Below are 20522 nucleotides of genomic sequence, written 5' to 3' on the forward strand. Positions count from 1 at the left end.
TCCCAGTGCCTATTTAAAGCCTAGCGTGGTGGCACACATCTGCAATTCAAACGCTGAAGAGGCACAGACAGAAGGATATCTGGGTTTGCCCACTAACCAGTCTAGCTGAATTGGTGAGCTCCATGTGCAATGAGAATCCTGTTTGAAATAAGATAGAGAACAGTGAAGAAGATACCCATGTTCTCCCTTTGGCTTCACAGGCATCAGTACTCACACACTTAAACACATATACAACAGTAGCAACGAAAACATGGATCCCCAAGATCTTAGACTTTGACCAAGTAATTCTAACAGACACTGTAAAAGACCACTGCCTTGTACTCTATTGCTAACATCAAAGAGGAAAAATCCGGATAAATGACATATTCTCTTATCATGTTGCAGGTTCCCAAAATAAAAGAAGATGATATTGAGGTAAAGAAGCGGAAGCGGAAAGAGGAAGGGGAAAAAGAGAAGAAGCCAAGGAAAAAAGTGCCCAAACAAATGGGGTATGCTACATTAAGCCTGATAGGAAATTAGCATCACAATATTATGGTTTCCTTTTAGAAATATATATTCACCACTAATGTATTTAGTTGTTTAATTTGATAATGACCTACTGCATTTTAATAATATTGTGGTACTATTAATAAACAGGAGACTTTGTCATCTTAGAGACTTAGTGTTTCAGTTACACTTACAGATTTTTCATTGGCTATCTTGTTTATTACAATTTTTTAATCTTGAAGAACCAGTTTAAGCCAAACGAGGTGACACAAATGTGTATTTCTAGGACTTGGGAGGTTGAAGCAGTAGTTGAAGGTCATCCTGAACTATGTATGTAAGGGTTTGAGGCCAGCCTAGGCTGTGTGAAACCTGTCACATATCCAGAAGATGTTGGAGACGGTGCTATCATGCAAGTGTAATCTAATACAAAACTATAAAGACGATTTTGTTGTGCCATCTCTCACTGGATTATTTTAATTATTTTATTCATTGACATATGGGATTAACTTTTTAAATGACACAGCCTAACCAGTCTTTTTCCTTTACAGAGTTGTGGCTCTCAATTCACACAAGTCTGAAAAAAAGAAGAAGCGATATAAAGATTCCCTTTCTTTGGCTGCCATGATACGAAAATTTCAAAAAGAGAAGGATGCATTAAAGAAGGAATCTAACCCTAAAGTCCCTGTGACCCTAACCACTTCCTCTCTGACCAAGCCCTCTTGTGCTGCTACAGCCCTGGGGGATGACATCTCGGACTTAGGTCTGAACAGTGCTGATCCAGACCTCCCTATTTTTGTTAGCACAAATGAACATGAATTGTTTCAGGAAGCTGAGAATGCCCTCGAGATGCTAGACGACTTTGACTTTGACAGATTACTGGATGCTGCTTCTGATGGTAGCCCGCTCTCTGAGTCAGGGGGAGAAAATGGAAACACCACTCAACCCACCTTAACCTCTCAGGTTCTACCCAAGGTGGTACCTACACTTCCAGATGGCCTACCTGTGCTCCTTGAAAAACGCATTGAGGACCTTCGTGTAGTAAGTGTAATGATGCTCTTGGTTTTTATTCACTGCACAAACATAAAGTTCAACAAAAACAACCCACAGTCGCAACAACTTATTTTCCATAGCCTCTTACAGACATTGGATAATATGTATACTTCTAATATATTATAATATATAATATTTATATATTGTTATAAATATATAATATATATGTTATCCAAATATATATTTGGTTTTTCAAGACAGAGTTTCTCTGTATCTTTGGAGCCTGTCCTGGAACTCACTCTATGTACTAGGCTGGACTTGAACTCACAGAGATCCACCTGCCTCTGCCTCCTGAGTGCTGGGATTAAAGGTGTATGCCACTACCACCTGGCTTAAGTAAATTCAGTTTTACATGGCTATACTATACACTTGCTTTTTTTTTTCTTTTAGTGCTAGGGATAGAGCCTAATGTTGTATGCATGTTAGATGGTCACTCTACCACTCATTCTAAGCTCTGTAGTTGTTTCAGTTTACCTTATAAATTTTTCTTCATATTTGGTTATTTGTTTGTGTGTATGTGTGTGTGTGCGCGCGTGCGTGCACATGCACCCATAAATTTATAGTGTACATGTGGAGGTCAGAGGACAACTTGCAGGAATCCATTCATTTCCCAACATGTGGGTTTTGGAAATCAAACTCAGGTTATAAGGCTTAGTAGCAATTGCTTTTACCACTGATCCATTTTACAAACCCTACCTTACAAATAACATTTATATAGACTTCATAATAAAATTTTTTAGGATTTATTTTATGTGTATGAAGTGTTTTGCTTATATGTGTGTCTGTATACCAGGTATATTCTTGGTGCCCATAGAGATCCCCGAGGACCAGAATTATAGGCAGCAATGACATGCCACTGTGTGGGCCCTGGGAATTGAACCTTGGTCTGATGTAAGAGCAACCAATGCTCTCAACTGCTGAGCCACTACTCCAGTCCCTCCTAATAAAATTTTTATTAGCTGCAGACACATGCAAAGAAAACAGTGTAGAAAAAGGAGAGAATATTGTGTTGTGGACGTGTACTTGGACTTGATTGCTTCAAACTATTTTAACGTAGTTTTATTTTGTTAATTATTTTTGCAGTTCCAAGGAATCAAGTCCTCGACTTCATATATCATGCCTTTAATCCCAGTTCTTGAGAGGCAGAGGCAGGCAGATCTCTGTGAGTTTGAGGCCAGCCTGGTCTACAGAGCAAGTTCCAGGACAACCAGGGCTACACAGAAAAACCTATCTAGGAAAAAAAAGAGAGAGTTCTACTACTGAGTGACATTACGAGCCCCTAGTTATTTTATGATCTACTTTATAATCAGCAATTATAGTAAGCATTAGTTCTTTCCCACCATGATAGCTGTCATGGGTTTCTCCTCAACTTGAACTCATTTGCTAGTTTGATTAGCTACAAACCCAGTCTCACACGTACCCCCTTTATCTGAGGTATAGAATATTTTGTGTTCAATTTTGGCAGACTTTGCTTAAATTTAGCCAGGCAGCTGCTAGCCAGCCAGGTACAGCGTAGGACATACAGAATGAAACAAAGGTAAAAAGCCCTGAGGCGAAACTTAGATGAAGAGAAATAGGTTAAATTAAGTTACAAGATCTAACTAGAAATGAGCATAAGATAAGGCTGCACATTCATAATTAATAATACACGATTTGGGAGCTGGTTGGTGGCCCAAAAGCAAGCCTTTTATAATACCCATGAGTTCTTTGTGTTTTACTTTGAAATATAAGATGGTGCTTTTTCTTCAGGAGATAAAAATTTTTCCTGAGCTCACACATTTGTGTTTTTCTGAAAAATAGCTTTGTAATGAGAAAGTATCCTTTCATGATAAACCTTTTCACTTAAATTTCTCCTTTTTTCTCAGATTTCATTTTTATTCTGGCTTTCTTTGAATATGAATATTTCCTCTGAATATGCTTAATCTTCACTCTAGAAATATTCTTGGAGATTTGCCTTTTCTATCTAAAGCATGTCAAATACTTAGATAGCTTGGTACTTTTGACTCTGGTGTGCTTAAGTTCTTGTATCAGCTCTGTCCAGCCAGTGTGCATCTCATGACTCCTGATGCGAACTGTGCCTTTGACTTCCTCAGTCTATTTATCATAAGTGATGGCAGAGTTTCCAAGTTAAAAGCTCTTTGCCTCTGGTCACCAAGTTAAGAGGAAATACTGTGTGACAATGTTATTTTCAAGCTTATAGTTTGTGCTTATTCCTTGATAATTTTTTTTATTGCTCTCAATTATGTAGAAACCAAACTACCGCAGTCATCCAGTGTCTGCTCTGTGGCAGTTTTGCAGTTTACAAAGGCCTTAGTCTAAATCTTAGCTGCATAACTTTTTTTTTGATTTTATATATATATATATATATATATATATATATATATATATATATATATACATACATACATACAGTGTTCTGTCTGCGTGGATGCCTGCAAGCCAGAAGAGGGCACCATATCTCATTACAGATGGTTGTGAGCCACCATGTGGTCGCTGGGAATTGAACTCAGCACCTCTGGAAGAGCAGGCAATGCTCTTAACCTCTGAGCCATCTCTCCAGCCCTTGGCTGCATAACTTACTAGCAATTTGACTTGGGGGCATTTTGCAGCTCCTTATTTGTAAGTTTGCAGTTCCTTATTTGTAAGATCAGGAGATATACTACCAATTTCTGGCTGTTTATGCAGATTCTATATGATAATGAGTATAAAGTATAGACTAGAGTAGAAGAATACAAAGTTAGAAAGTTTATAGACTCACCCTACCAACAAGGACTTTATTCTATAGGAAACAGAAATAATCTTGTTTTTACAAATTGTGTTTTGAGGGTGAGAGCTTAGCTCAGTGTTTGGGAATTTACCTAACATGTACAGCATCCTGGTTTCACTCAGCACAGGAAAAGTAATGTGGGCTCTACTACTGCCTGGCATTTTTGTTTAGATAGATACATATTTGTGACATTGAGTATTAAGTTTGATTTTTGCCTAAGATTATTAGCATTTAAGATTATAAAGTTTAAAGTGGACATAATCACAGGATTCTGTAGAAATCCTTAGGTGGGTGATAATCTGCAATCTGATTCAGGAGGGCTGCCAAGCTCAAACTATATCCTGGGTTACATAGGGAGCCTGTGGCTTAAAATAAATAAATGTGTGTGTGTTTGAATGAGAGTGAGAAGATCTTTATGCATTTCACTCAAAGGCCATGTCCGTTTTGTACATTAGGCATTTTGGCAAGCGTTGTATCTATCACAAGATTGACACTCAGTTTTCAGCTTTATACTTTTCATGGCCTCTGATGACAATTAAGTCTAGAAATAGGCAGCGCTAATGCATTTCACAATTCTTCTCTTTTTAAGGATAGTATTTCCCTGTGGTTATTAGTTAAATGGCTCTTGGAAAGCTACGCTGTCTCAAGTGGTACTGTTAGTTCCTTGTGCCATCATGCCATACTAATTCAATGTATGCTTTGTTTTTAAAAAAAACTTCTTGGGTCTAACTTTGCCTTTTTTTTTTCTTTTTCTCTCTGAAAAAGAGCCTAGCCCTATTGTCACTTGACTTTAGCCCAGTGGCACTGATTTTAAATGTTCAAGTGCTTTTCAAGCCACAAGTGTGTATTAGTTATTACCAACTGCAGCAGTCATACATGATAGCCTGTTTGATTTGGATCTCAAATGGCTTTGCCTGACTGGGTCAAAATTTGTGGTATTTTACTGCTAAAATAAAATAATAGTAAAATATTATACTACTGATAGTAGTAGTACTATTGTTGTTAGATAATTTATGTCAGTAACTGTTTATTGTGAATTATGTTGTCTGTTTTTCTTATGTTTTTCTAGGCTGCCAAACTTTTTGATGAAGAAGGAAGAAAAAAATTCTTCACACAAGATATGAATAATATTCTTCTGGAGTAAGTGATTTTTATCTTTTTTTTTTAAACCTGGAGTGGGAATAATCTCAATAATATACTTGCAAAGCATTTGTGAGGCCCTAAATTCAAGTCGTTTTTTGAAATAAAAGAGTACAAATGAAAAAACCTTACAGGCTGCTGAGGCTGTAGTTAGTTGATAGAGTGCTTGCTTAGCATGCTGGAAACCTTGGATTTGCATAAACTGAGTGTGGTTTGGTACACCTCTATAATTCCAGCATTTTGGAGGTGAAGAATGAATAGTTGAAGGTCATTCTCAGCTACATTGTGGGTTCAAAGCCAGCCTGGACTACTTGACACTCTATCTCAAATAAATTAATAAACAAATCATTAATACAAATTTTGTAGAGGATGGTGGTGTATGCCTCTAATCTCAGCAGCAAGAGGTTGAGGCAAGAGAACTACAAGTTTAAGTAAGTGAATTAGGAGGGGCTGAAGATAGAGTTCAAATAGTTCTTGCCTTTATTTTACAAGATCTGGATCAGATTACCCTGGACTGCATAAAACTTACTGGATATGGTACCTGTTTTCCCAGCACTATAGAGATAGAGGCAGGAGGACCAGGAAATTCAAGATCATCCTCAGGAATAATATTAAGTTATAGAGTTATAGACTAGTCTGGGCTATATGAAACTTTTTCTTAAAAAAAAAATGCTACATGCATGCACACAGTTGACCTATGAAAACCAATGAGATGGCTCAATGGATAAGGTGCTTCCCACCAAATCTGATGGCCTGAGTTTGATCCCTGGGACCCACATGGTTGGAGTTCAGAACCAAGTCTACAATTTGCCCTCTGACCTCCTTAGGTACTCCATGGTACCGTATGTATACACACACGTAATATTTTAAAATAGTTTTTGTTTTTTGAATTTTTTTTAATTGGTATTTATTGAGCTCTACATTTTTCTCTGCTCCCTTCCCCCCTTCAACCCTCCCCCAAGGTTTCCATGCTCCCAATTTACTCAGGAGATCTTGTCTTTTTCTACTTTCTACTTCCCATGTAGATTAGATCTATGTAAGTCTCTCTTAGTGTCCTCATTGTTGTCTAAATTCTCCAGGATTATGGTTTGTAGGCTGGCTTTCTTTGCTTTATGTTTAAAAACCACCTATGAATGAGTACATGTGATAATTGTCTTTCTGTGTCTGTGACCTCACTCAAAATAATGTTTTCTAGCTCTTTCCATTTTCATGCAGAATTCAAGCTATCGTTATCGTCTAGGGGTGTCCGTGTGAAAAGAGATGGGTATATGCTGGCAGGTGATCCTATGTACAGTGGCTGGAGTGTTAGGAATTTCCTTTGAATGGTCTGTTCCTAGGTGGTGCCATCTTATGGCTTTTCCTGGGACCCAGTGCTGCCTGGACCCCATGCATGACCAGTCTCTCCTGGGCTCCATTATGTGTGGCCAGGATGGCCTAAACCCCACAAGTTCAAGATAGAAATCTTGGAGCCAGGCATAGAGCCCAGGCATGGTGGTGACACACACCTGATCCCAGCACTTGGGAGGTAAAGGCAGATCGTTCTCTGAGCTTGAGGACAGCCTGCTCTACAAAGGGATTTCCAGGACAGCCAGGACTACACAGAGAAACACTGTCTTGAAAAATCAAAGAAATCTTGGCGGTTAGTTTATATGGAACCTATAGAAATCAGATTAGGAGAAAAAGATCAAGGTTCATATATGACATGAATTATTTTTAAATGAGTAGATTTTTAGGTTTATCAATTTTACACTTAGAGTTTGATACTAATAAAGCTGCATTTTTGAAGGTTGTAGCCAAATAAACTGTACTTGTAAATGGATGTCTCATAGGTTTAAACTGTTGGTTATAGGATTTAAGAATGCAGTTGAATGCAGGCAGAACTAGGCAAAATGTGATAGTAGATTTTACATGTATGATGAAAATGATAGGTCTGCTCTGGCATTTTATAATGTCAGATAGGAAGATACAAGCAAATAGTGTTACTGTGACTCCTGTTTTTTAAATAGATAATAGAGATATTTGATATAAAAGGGTGTTTTTTTCAGTACTTATAGGTAGTTATAATCTGTTATACTTAAAAAGTAGACTCAAACAGAAGAGTGTGTTTCTCGTGGAGTAGCACAAGAGTTCTTTGTTTGGGCCCTGATTTCCAGTTGAATGCATGCGCTTGAAAGAGGTGCATAACTCTTCACATCCGTGCTGCCACCCTTAATGACTGCTTTTAAGCTCCAGAGGCACCAGACAGTGCAGCTGTTGCTCATCAGAGTTGTCCCAGATTCCATGATCTGATCTCACTAGCCGTTTTTTCTTTCCCCTTGTACTAGATGAACTTTTTCCTCTCCCTCCTCCCCTCGCTCCTTTCTTTCCATTTCACTCTATTCCCCCCACCCCCAGAGGAAAGAGCCCCATCCTTGTGCTCTGGCAACACAGGTAAACACACTATTAGAGTTCCGTCCCTGTCTGTCACAAACAAATCTCTGAGTTGCGGAGCCCATCTACCTTGGTTTCTTCTTAGATGCTTTTATTTTTACTTTATGTGTATGGGTGTTTTGTCAGCACATATGTAACTGCACCATGCATGTGCCTAGTGCCCAAGGAGGCCAGAAGAAAGCATCAGATCCCTTGAAATTAGAATTACAAACAATTGTTAGGCACCATATGGTTTCTGGGAATCAAACCCTGATCTTCTGGAAGGGGGTCAGTGCCCTTAACTGCTAAATCTCCTCTCTCTCTCTCTCTCTCTCTCTCTCTCTCTCTCTCTCTCTCTCTCTCCACACACACACATCTACAGAGTTGAAGTTTTTCCTTTAGAGTCACTTTATTATTGTTTTTGGCCTTTTTTTTCTCTACCCTAAACGCACATGCTTTCCTCTTCTGGACAGAGTACCTGTTGTAATAAATAGTGTAATCCTATAACATTATCCAGGTGTATTGGCCTTAACCATTTCTTCCTTTTGTTGAGGAGAAAAAGATTAATTTCTTGGTTAACCATTTTTTTTTCCATAGTTGAATTTGACCTGAATGAACAAGTATACAATATGCTCACTTGATTTTCTTCCCTGTTCCCTGAAGCAGGCATTTCTAATAGAGAACGAGCTTCTGACTGCCTCTGGTCCACTCAGATTGCACTGGGCATGATTTTGTTTACTGAACACTCCTATGAGAGAGACCTCCATGCCATCTCCTTGGTGCTCTTTGAGTGAGCATTTACTTGAATAGCAGTATACAGAGGACTTAGCAGTTGATTTCTCCTCAGGAAGTCAGTTTTCCCGTGTCTGTGTTAACCTTTTTGGAAACCAGTAACTTTTTAAACTGTCTCCTTGAGTCAGTCTAGACTTTTGTGGCTTCTCTTAGTACTTGGAAAGTTTGCATTTTATCTTCAGTTCCAACTAACTTTTTTTTTTTTCTTTTGAGACAGGATTTCTCTGTGTAACAGTTCTAGCTGTTCTGGAACTAGCTCTTGTAGACCAGGCTGGCCTCATACTCATAGAGATCCGCCTGCCTCTGCCTCCCGAGTGCTGGGATTAAAGGTGTGTACCACTACTGCCCAGCTGAGATTACACTGTATTTTAGAAGTGATAAATTCATTTAATATGGGAAGGTTTCCTAAGTGTCCCTGTACATTTTCCTATAATTATCTATGGTGATTTGGACATAATTTGTTGTCAAGAGCCCCAATTTGTTTTACTATGTTGTATTTTTTGTTTTGTTTTGTTTTGTTTTGATACAAGATCTCACGATGTATCCTTGCCTGGCCTGGAACTCCTACATAGTCCAGGCTATCCTGGAATTCAGAGAGATCCCTGCCTCTTCTTTCCGAGTAGGGTTAAATATATGCATCATCAAGCCCAGCTAAGAGTCCCAATTTGATAATGACCTTCAAACTGACATCAGTTGTTATTTCTCTTCAGCAGCAGCTGCCAAATAAAATCTTTTCCATTTTGAGAGACACCTTATTTATTAGTTTCTCTCTGCCAGAATATGGCAATTATTACAAACTTTACTGCTTTACTTTTTTGTTGTTGTTGTTTTGTTTCTGTTCTTATTTTTTGAGACAGGGTTTTGTTGTAGCTTTGGAGCCTGTCCTGGAACTAGCTCTTGTAGACCAGTCAGGCCTCAAATTCACAGAGATCCACCTGCCTCTGCCTCCCGAGTGCTGGGATTAAAGGCATGTGCCACCACCACCTGGCACTGCTTTACTTTTAAAAGAGGAATTGAGATAGAGAAGAGAAAAATGTTAGTCCCACTAAATGAGAGTAAAGACCAATGAACAAAACTTTTTGGTCAATTTTTTTTTTTTTTTTATTGAGCTCAACATTTTTCTCTGCTCCCCTCCCTGCCTCTCTCCTCTCCCCTTCAACCCTTCCCCAAGGTTCCCATGCTCCCAATTGACTCAGCAGACCTTGTCTTTTTCTACTTTCCATGTAGATTAAATCTATGTTAGTCTTTCTTAGTGTCCTTTTTGATCAAATTAAGCAAGCTTTAACTTCTGTCAGACAGGACTGTCTCCCTAAAGACAGGTTTGAGAAAAATAGCATTGAACATAGGAGAAATTGGGGCTTTATATAGCCCAAAAGACTGCAAGGCTAGGGAGTTTCCAAGGGGTTTTTTGGTTACATAGGAACTTGGTAGAATGTCTCAAAATTATTTGGCAGAACATCTTAATCAGGGTGGAGGTCAGGTGTGGAACATGTCAAATTCCAGAAAAGGGTAAAGACATGCTCAAATTTAAGTTTTACAGAAAACAGGAAGGAACTTATTTCGACCCTGTAACAAGATTCTAAACTTAGGATGGAGTCAGGCTGAAATATCAAAAAGAAATTGCTACTAGACAAAATAAAGATTTAACTTTAGTTTTCTGTTCCCAAAAGGGAAGTGAGAACTAATCATTTACAATAAATTAAGTAAACTATTAAATAACAGCTGTGTCACAGTCATAAAAGGAAAACAAAGATGAGGAAATTATCATGTGCACATAGCTGGGTGTAAAGGGCCTTGCCTTTTCAGATACTTTAAAGGAGAGTACTATAGGAACTCTGGGAGTGTAGTTTCAGAAATACCTGCCTGTACTTGTTTGCTTTCTTCCTTTTCTGTTTTTGTTTTTGCTTTGTTTATTTTTCAAGACAGGGTTTCTCTCTATGTAGTCCTGACTGTCCTGGAACCTGCTTTGCAGACTATTCTGGCCTTGATTTCAGAGATCTGCCTGCCTCTGCCTCCACCAGGTGCTAGGATTAAAGGTGTGTGCCACCACCGCCTGGCTAATTTCTGGCTTATATATAGATGCTATATAAAAAAGAATTTTATGATGTTTACTATTGTGTGTTTTGTTTTGTTTTGTGGTCAGCATCGAGTTACAGCTACAAGAACTAGGCCCTGTCGTTCGTAGTGGTGTCTACTCCCATCTTGAAGCATTTGTGCCATGTAATAAGGAAACACTGGTAAAACGTCTAAAGAAGCTACATCTTAATGTCCAGGTAAGTGGAAGAATAATACCTAGATCTTCGGTTTTGTAACCAGTAAACAGCATGTTTCCAGATACCATTACATGCTTAGTTTATTAATTAGTATCTATGGCATAGGTTTCTAGTCATAATTTTTATGTTCTAATACATCTTTTATCAAAAGGTGTAATGACTTGTTAAGGGTTGGGGGTATAGTAAAGCTTAAGTAAAGACTTGCTTAGTATGTTTGAATCTCAATCTACATTATAAAAAGCAAAATCCTTTTGCTTTAGTGAAGAAAGAATTAAGATATTTCTGGGCCTATGACAATGATGAAGGTTTTAAGCACTTAAGTATATGTTATTTGTAAGATTAAAATGCTGTTGGCTGACTTGAACTGTCAGATACAAAATTCTTATTTTCCTTTCTATGCTGAACCCATATGGAGAAGAGTTTCTCAGTTTCCTCTTTCTTTTGGCCTTGAATTTAAGTTTTGCTTGCATCATAAGTTATAATTGCTAGCAGTAACTGGGAGAACAGGTTGCCCGCATCCTGTTGGTAGTCACCAGAGCAGATTGTGTGTTGTAGTATTTTAGAATAGTGTCTTCCTTGGCTATATCTCAACACCAGGAGTTAAACAGTAGTCTGGGCAATATCAGTCCCATTTTCTATTTGTATTATAATTCATTCATAAAACTTATTGGCCAAAATTTGGACTCATTCTTAAGAATGTGAAGGAACACTGTTTCTGGGGCAGCAGGCAAGAACTGGGACTCTGCTTGGTGTAGTGGAAAACACAGTCAATGTAATTTTTCTTCCAGTGTACCTTGACAAGTCAGGGCTGTAGAAGAAATGTCATGTTAGATAACATTTCAGGTGTATATAATCAGTATGTAAAATGTGATTTTACCTATTGAAGTTCTGCTTATAGAGTAAGTTTTGTTATATTTGAAAAAAAAAAAACTCCAAATATATTTACCCCTTCAGGATGATCGTTTAAGGGAACCTCTGCAAAAATTGAAGTTGGCTGTTAGCAACGTCATGCCCGAACAGCTATTTAAATACCAGGAGGACTGCCAGGCTCGCAGTCAAGCCAAGTGTGCCAAGTATGTACCTCTGCTTTGGGCTGGTTTAGAATTGACAGTGACGTTTGGTTGATAGTCTTTTGTTTGGTTTTATTTTGTTTTGTTGTCATTTGTTTTTGGCCTTTTGCTTTTTTTGAGACACGATTTCTGTGCAGACCTGGCTGTCCTGGAATTCAGCTGTATAGACCAGGCTGGCCTCAAACTCACAGAGATCCACCTGCCTTTGCCTGCCGATCTCTGGGATTAAAGGTTTGCACTACCACTGCCCTGCTTAGTTGATGTTCTTAAGTAGTCCTCATTCTCTAGACACCATGTATACAGTTAAAATGATGTAATCGAATATTTTCTAAGTGATGTGTCACTTCCCACTCAACTGCTTTTGCTGTCAAAAGCAAAAGGCTTTGTCTGGTTAGTGTATAGATGCGAACAAAACAAGAGCCAAGGGAGGCATAATAAGATGTACCTATAATAACAGCAATTAGGAGGTTTCAGCAGAGTGATCCAGGTTCTAGGCTAGCCTAGGCTTCATGCTGAGACCTTGTCTCAAAAAATAAATAAATAAAAATAAAAAAGCTAAAATTTAATGCTGCTTAAGGCATTTCACGTCTTAACCAATTATACTAAGTTGGGACTGGACACAAAGTTTGATCTAAAGGATGAGCATTTGCACCTCTGTATTATACTTCAGGGCCTTATTTACTCATCCACTTCATACTGGCTTCATGTGGAAATACTGCCCCCTGTTCTGTCTCAAGTAAACATTTGGATGAGCAACTGAAGTATTTAAGGACTATATGGTCGTGAATTCTGGGTTAAAACTGCTTAATAAAGTGTTATTCATTTTTTAGGGTGCAAGCAGATGAAGAACGGGAAAAAAATGGATCTGAAGATGATGATGAGGAGAAACCAGGGAAACGAGTCATAGGCCCACGAAAGAAATTCCACTGGGATGACACCATTAGGTGAGCTTTCTTAGTCTTCATTTATAGGCAAAGAAATTATAAGAATCCCCAGAAGTGGAGGACTAGATCAAAAGCAACCAAAGAATAGTGTCTAAGAAAACATACTCAAGAATAGTAATCCAGTGTAATGGCCTCAGGGTCTGGTGCTTTGGTCTTCATATAATACATTTTATCAGCTGTTCTAATAGTGGACTGAAGTCATTCTGTTTGCATAAGAACAAGCATGTGATATACTTGTGTGAACTGTCTGCTTGCTTTACCCCAGGGAGACAACTATCCCTTTCAGTCTTTGGTCACTAAAGAAAGGTACCAAAGGCCATTGTTTCATGATGGGAGTTGATTGTAGTGCAGTGAATGATCAATATTAGAACTTATTTCTCTTATTATAGTCTGAATACTTCAGTTAACATTCTTTATTGCCACCAGATTTGTGTGCTTCAAAAATAACTGTTTTGAATCTTTTTTTAAGTTTTACAATTCACATTTTTATATCAGTATATATTTTTAATTTGTTTAGAACTTTGTTATGTAACCTTGTTGAGATCAAATTGGGATGCTATGAATTAGAGCCAAATAAAAGCCAATCTGCTGAGGATTATCTTAAATCCTTCATGGAGACAGAGGTGAAGCCACTTTGGCCTAAGGGCTGGATGCAGGCAAGGTAAGAAATATACTTTTGTTGTTATAAAGATATATTTGCAGACAAACATACATCAGATCGATTTTGCTAAGAACTTATGTTTGGGGGGGTTAGAGGGAGGAAAGAAGGGGGGAATTATAATCTAAAGAAATATTTAGGGGCTGGAGAGATAGCTCAGAGGTTAAGAGCATTGCCTGCTCTTCCAAAGGTCCTGAGTTCAATTCCCAGCAACTACATGGTGGCTCACAACCATCTGTAATGGGGTCTGGTGCCCTCTTCTGGCCTGCGGTCATACACACAGACAGAATATTGTATACCTAATAAATAAATAAATATTAAAAAAAAAAACTTTCAACCTCTCTCTCTCTCTCTCTTAAAAAAAAGAAATATTTAAAATGAGCATACATGTTTAACGTTAGTATATCAAGAGGACCCCCCATCTCAAACCAACCCCCCCCCAAAAAAACCAACTATTTTGTGTGTGTGTGTGTGTGTGTGTGTAGTATTTCAGATCATCAGCACTTAACAAAACAAATCTTGTGGAACTAGAAATAAGATGGGTATAAAGATGTTTTTTGTTGTTTTTTTTTTATTCAAACTTTTTTTTTTTTTGCTTTTAAGTTGAGTAATAGGGAGAAAGGACTGTAGATAATGGTTATAAACTTGAGGAGTTTTTAACAGATAGAAAGGAACCACATGGTAGATTTAGAACAGAGCTAGATGTGGTGGTACACACTTATAACCTAGCCCTAATGAGAATATACAGAGGGCTGCAGGTTTGAGGCAAGTTTATACCAGAGAATTCCAGGTCAACTTGGGCTATGTTGTGAAATCCACTTTAAGAAACAAAATTGCTAGTCATGGTGGTGCATGCTTCTTAATTTCAGCACATGGGAAACAGAGGCAAACAGATCTCGGTGAGTTCAAAGCCAGCTGAGTTTAAGTAGGCCGTGTTGACCTTGAATTCACAAAGATCTGCTTGCTTCTGTTTCCTGAGTACTAGGATTAAAGTCATGTGCCACAGTGCCTGGCTGGAGAAATTTTAAGAGAATAGTTTATCAACCTATCATCCTTAAAGTAACAAAAACAACCTTTTCTATTGATTTGTTAAAAATTCTGAATACATAGAAATAAAGTTGTTACTACTTTTGCTTGATAAATAAGTAAAAATCAAATGGTTAATGATTTTGAGTTCAAGGTCAGCCTGAGCTATAATACTCAGTTTGAAGGTAGTCTGATCCACACAGCAAGATCTTTTATGTAAAACAAAAACAAAAAGTGAAGCAATTACCATGTTATCTGCTATAAAAAATAATTTTGTCTTTCTAATTTTTCCAGAATGCTTTTTAAGGAAAGCCGGAGTGTACATAATCATCTCACCTCTGCTCCGTGAGTAAATGCTGGCTCTAGATTTCTACACGTGCTTTTATTCATGTTATGGCTTCTTTGGGGTGTTTCCTTTTGTTTTTCTAAGACAGGGTTGAACTCTGTAGGTCAGGCTGGCCTGGATCTTAGAGATCCACCTGGCTCTGCCTCTTAAGTGTTGGGATTAAAGGTTGTGCCACCACTACCCATTCATGTTATGGTTTTAAAAACAAAAGTATTACTTACTAAATGCCCATTGACATAGGTAAGCTTACAGGACACTTCCATAAACACTCCCCCTCCCCCGCCTTGCAAGCTTACAGTGTTCATCCTTCTGTGCACAACTGGCTATAGTAAAAATATAAAGCAGATTTCTAGATCTGCGAGATGGTTCAGTGGATAAAAGCACTTGTAATGCGAATCTGAATTGGAGCCCTAAAACCCATGGTAAAAGGAGAAAACCAAGTCCTGAAAGTTGCCCTCTGATCACTGTATTGCCTTAAGGCATGTTTCTACCGTACACACACATACAGTCACTCACAAAATCAAATTTTAAAAAATGTCTATACCAGGAATTAAACACAGGTCCAGCATATGCTAGGTAAGCACTCTTCTACTGAGCTACCTGCCCAGCCCAGTGAAATTTATTAAAGAATGAACCTTGCTGGGCGGTGGTGGCACATGCCTTTAATCCCAGCACTCGGGAGGCAGAGGTAGGCAGATCTCTGTGAGTTCGAGGCCAGCCTGGTCTACAAGAGCTAGTTCCAGGACAGGAACCAAAAGCTACGGAGAAACCCTGCCTCAAAAAAATAAATGAATGAATGAATAAATAAATAAATATAAAGAATGAACCTTTAGGGGCTGGAGAGATGGCTCAGTGGTTAAGAGCATTGCCTGCTCTTCCAAAGGTCATGAGTTCAATTCCCGGCAACCACATGGTGGCTCACAACCATCTGTAATGAGGTCTGCTGCCCTCTTCTGGTCTGCAGACATACAGACAGAATATTGTATACTGTATACATAATAAATAAATATTTAAAAAAAAAAAGAATGAACCTTTATTCTCCTAATACACTGGAACATGCCATGTTTTGTTAGTGTTTGCTTTGGGGGTACATTTTGATCCACTGGAATGTAGCTCAGTTGGTAGACAGGACTTACCTACCATGCACTAAGGCCCTTGTTTCCATTTCCAGCATTTAAAAAAGAAGTTACTGAAATATTAAGTTAGTGAGTTATAAATGATTTAAGCACTTCAATGTACCTTTAATTCTATTAAGTTATCAGATTATCATTTTGGAGTGATATTACATAATTCTTATTCTCCTTTTATGTACACAAAAGAAATGGATATTTTTCTTTTTAGAAAGGACATTTTGTTAATATATCATCAGAGATCTATTGTTTCAGTTATTATTCTTCATTTTCTCTTTTAAGACAAGATCTTGCTTTGTTGCCCAGTTTGGTCTTAAACTCCTGGCCTCCAAGTGTTCTTTCCTCTGCTTCTCAAGTAGCTGAGATCATGAGTGAGTGCTTGCTACTATGTCTGGCTCCCTCAGTGATGGGCACTGAGCCTAGGTTTATACATGCCAGACAAGTGTTCTGCCATTGGGCGGAATCCTAATCATCTCCTCAGCCCTTAAAAATAGTTCAATTTTTACTACTACCTTTGTGTTTTATTATTTTTTTAGTCAGAAAACAGGATAGGTAAATTTGACTTTTTTTTTTTTTTTAAATTTCAAGACAGGGCTTCTCTGTGTAGCTTTGGAGCCTCTCCTGGAGCTAGCTCTTATAGACCAGGCTGCAAACTCACAGAGATCTACCTGCTTCTGCCTTCCAAGTGCTGAGATTAAAGGCATGTGCCACCGGCTAGCAAATATGTCTTAATGCTCTAATGGCTTCCTCCGAAAAAGGCATGGAGAAATTAGTGTTGCTTTCCTGAAACTGCATATTGACAGGTGTTTCTGCTGGTTCCTAAGTGTTCAAAGTTTTTGTTTTACATAACCCTGGCTGGCCTAGAACTCACTATGTGTAGACCAGGGTAACCTCAAACTCACAAAACTTCCTTCTTGCCTTTTAATTAATTTGTTAATTTGTTATCATTCTAACAATTTTTTTATTTTTGCAATTAAAAATAATTTTTAATAAAACCTTAATTTTTTTCTTAAAAAAGTCATTAATAACTCGTCCTACATGTACTTTTCTGGCGAACTCAAAGGTGCTAGATCCCTGATGCAAAGAGAAGCATTTCTCATGTTCATTCTAGTTTATATTTTCATTTAAATCTTTAGGTTAAGTTTAAGCTTTTTCAAAGTTAGTTTTGAGAATTGAGACACAATACTAATACTGTAGGAATTGGTGAGGCCTTGACTTAAAGCTTTCTTTGTACTGTGATTTCCTTTTGGGTGTATTTTGCTAAGTGAAACTTGTTAAATTTTTTGTTAACTAAATTTTTTTCTTAAAATAAACTTTTTCACAAAAAAAAAAAAAAACCTCGTCCTGATTTGAGTATGCCATATCCTGAAGATGTTTCCCTACAAATAAATCGTGAGTTCTTACCAATCCATTGAAATGAGTCTCCTGAGGCTAACCTGTTTTGAGTCATTTTATGTTTTATATACTTACATGTAGCTTTTATTTTTCTATTTATATTTCTTTCTTTAGTAATTATTTGGCCTTTTAGTCCATCTGAATTAAAAAAAAATATTGCTGACTATTCCCATGCAAGCTGAGTAGTTACTTCCTTCAAAGAGTTTTCTAAATAGTGGAAAGAATTAAGGTAGTCTACTTTAATTCCTAATGTATAACTACTCCTGAATGACCTTTGTTTTAATCTTTTATCTTAGAGCAAAGAAAAAGGTGATTCCTGCATCAAAACCCAAAGTCAAGGTAAGAATCCAGCAAATCTGTAGTTGGTCCTTAATGGTGAGTGTTGGGATAAATTCTTAGAGGAAAAGACACATGATATTTAGCAAAGATTAATAGGTGCTATGCTACGTTGCTTGTTTTCGACTTCATAAAAGTCCATTTGAGGAGTAGATTGTTGTGGAGCTGTGGAGATTTGCATTCATTATTTCTGCATAGGAATATTGGATAAAGAATCTAGAAGAAAACATACTGAGTAAGGTAACCCAGACTCAGAAAGACAAATATTATATGTACTCACTCATCAGTGGCTTTTAGACTTAAAGCAAAGAAAAACCAGCCTACAGTCCACAACCTAGAGAACCTAGACAACAAAGATGACCCTAGGAGAGACACACATGGGTCTCCATAGGAAGGAGAAAAGGACAAGATGTCCTGAGTAAACTGGGAGCATGGGGGTCATGGAAGAGGGGAGGAAGGAAGGGGAACAAAGAAAAATGTATAGCTCAATAAAAACAATAGAAGAAAGAAATATTAGATAAAATGTAACAAGTGTTCTTTATAACATTTGAATAACTGGGCATAGTTGCATATGACTTTAATCCTAGCACTTGGGAGGCAGAGGCTGGTAGATCTCTTAAGTTCAAGGCCAGCCTGGTCTGCAGTACAAGTTCCAGCACAGCTAGGGCTACTCAGATAAACCCTGTCCCCCGCCCCCAAAAAAATAGCTAAAATTATAAATACAGAGAAAGTGGTGGCCTGCTGCCGAGGCCTTCCTTGCCCTTGGAGAGACTACCTATCGCCTTATGGGTTCTTTTCACTGTCTTCTCAGAATAGGACAGGTAGGGTTTTCTAGGGTTAGTAGTCAGAGATAGAAAAGAAGCCCGTGTGGAGAAGGCTTCTAAAAGGACATATTTAATTAATGACAGGGAGGGGAGCATCTGCATACCAGCAGAGAGAATTATCTGTCTTGGCCAAAGGTTCTAGATTGGAGAAAGACTATCCTGCCTGAAAATGTCCCCTTTGTTAGGAGTTTAAATTGCATTACTTGCTCAAGGTGGCAGAGTAATTTACTGATTTAGCAGTGACCCAGAGCAGCAGGTAAAAGCAGATTCTATGCCATATAATGGTCCACATCTTACCTACTTACAGCACAAGTCAGGCATAAAAGCTATAGGTGGATTTCAGGCAGAGCATATATTCAGCATGTCAGAGGCCCTGGGCATAAACCCAGCACCACAAAAAAAGCCCCAAACAACAATAAACAGACAAAACCAAAAAAATCAAGAGCTTACTGTCTGAAATATAGAATATGTAAGGGGATTTATTAGTACAGGTTAGAGTCAGTGGGCATCCACCACAAATAGATGGTAGGTTTGTTGGTTTAGAACATAAAGTACCTGGACGTGTGTATTGGTACATATCTGTAATTCCAGCATTCTGGAGGCAGAGGCAGAAGAATTGCAGCAAGTTTGAGGCCAGTCTCAAACATAACTTCAGGCCACTCAGGGAATCATAGACCCTGTCTCACCCTGTTCCTAGCCCCAAAACAAGGAATATAGGATAATCTTAACAGTGTTTAGGAGAAGCTGTATTGTGAGCCTTCCTCCATTCCTTCACTGCCAAAATTAATATTTGAAGTGGAAAATGTAATAAAAATATCCTAAAAAGCAGGCATAGTTGGTTTATGAATATAGGTCATTTGATAAGTGCTTGCCTGGCATGCGTGAAGCCGTCACATCACATAAAACAGTCATGGTAGTGTATGACTATAATCCCAGTACTCAAGAGGTAGAGAGAGCAGTAGAATCAGAAGTTCAAGCAAAGATTGAATGATCAGCATGATCCTTGGCTTGATAGGGAGTTGGAGGTTAACCTGGGATATATGAGACTCTGCCTTCCCCAAAAATAACTGAAATAGAAACTTTGTATTGGTAATACCTTTGCTATTACCGCCCCACTTCAGTCCTGTCCTGTATCTAATGGTAGAATAAATAGTATACTTGGATTGTCCATATGTACAAGCTTATGTGTCGTGTGCTACCCTCTCATTTTAGCCAGCATGGGGCCCTAGTGGGGTTATACCAATGCTTCTATCAGTAGTGAGGTTTGCAAAATGGAGATTTAGAACAAGTGCTATGGAAGTTAGAGTGTAAAGCATTCTTAACAGCTTACTTACTGTAACACCCTAGGAGGTGATGGTAAAGACCCTTCCTGTTCGTTCTTTCCCCACTATGCTGAAGGTAAGTGATGTGGCTGTACACATCAATATATGAGGTTCTGGGTTTGGGACTTTTTCTTTCCAAGGAATTAGTAGAGCCCCTGAAATGATGTATTGATCTGTGTAGTCGTTTTGTCTTTATCTTAAACATAAAGTTAGTCTAGTACTTTATATTACTCCCAACAAATAAACAGTTGCTCTTTGACTTACTAATGGTTTTTTTTACTCTGAATACTTAAAACTATAATTCTCTTAACTCTTCCTCGAATTTTAAGAAAATTTATTCATTTATTTACTTATTTGCTTATTTATTTATTTTGGTTTTTCAAGACAGGGTTTCTCTGTGTAATGGCTCTGGCTATTCTGGAACTCACTTTGTAGACCAGGCTGACCTCAAACTAACAGAGATCTGAGTGCTGGGATTAAAGGTGTGCACCACCACTGCCTGGCAAGACAGTTAATTTAACAGATTATACAAGACAATCTGTTAACAAGACAAT

General features: G+C 38.1%; 1 protein-coding gene across 4 annotated transcripts in view; it reads left to right on the plus strand.

Moving 5' to 3' along the window:
• Ubn2 (ubinuclein 2) overlaps nucleotides 1-20522 on the plus strand; it is a 64168-nt gene that overhangs the window by 20537 nt on the left and 23109 nt on the right. For 2 of the 4 annotated variants that reach the window (XM_041675785.1, XM_041675786.1), the window contains exons 5-14: nucleotides 385-488; nucleotides 1035-1530; nucleotides 5373-5443; nucleotides 10788-10917; nucleotides 11872-11990; nucleotides 12818-12931; nucleotides 13449-13592; nucleotides 14910-14960; nucleotides 17783-17825; nucleotides 19994-20044. In XM_041675785.1, coding sequence (XP_041531719.1) covers nucleotides 385-488; nucleotides 1035-1530; nucleotides 5373-5443; nucleotides 10788-10917; nucleotides 11872-11990; nucleotides 12818-12931; nucleotides 13449-13592; nucleotides 14910-14960; nucleotides 17783-17825; nucleotides 19994-20044 — 1323 coding nt within the window. The remainder of the gene's footprint in view (nucleotides 1-384; nucleotides 489-1034; nucleotides 1531-5372; nucleotides 5444-10787; nucleotides 10918-11871; nucleotides 11991-12817; nucleotides 12932-13448; nucleotides 13593-14909; nucleotides 14961-17782; nucleotides 17826-19993; nucleotides 20045-20522) is intronic. The other 2 variants (XM_041675787.1, XM_041675788.1) reach the window with 2 other exon arrangements.

This window comes from Microtus oregoni, unplaced genomic scaffold (assembly GCF_018167655.1).
Source record: "Microtus oregoni isolate MIOR12 unplaced genomic scaffold, Mior012 000026F_ref0000081, whole genome shotgun sequence".
NCBI classification, from domain to species: domain Eukaryota; kingdom Metazoa; phylum Chordata; class Mammalia; order Rodentia; family Cricetidae; genus Microtus; species Microtus oregoni.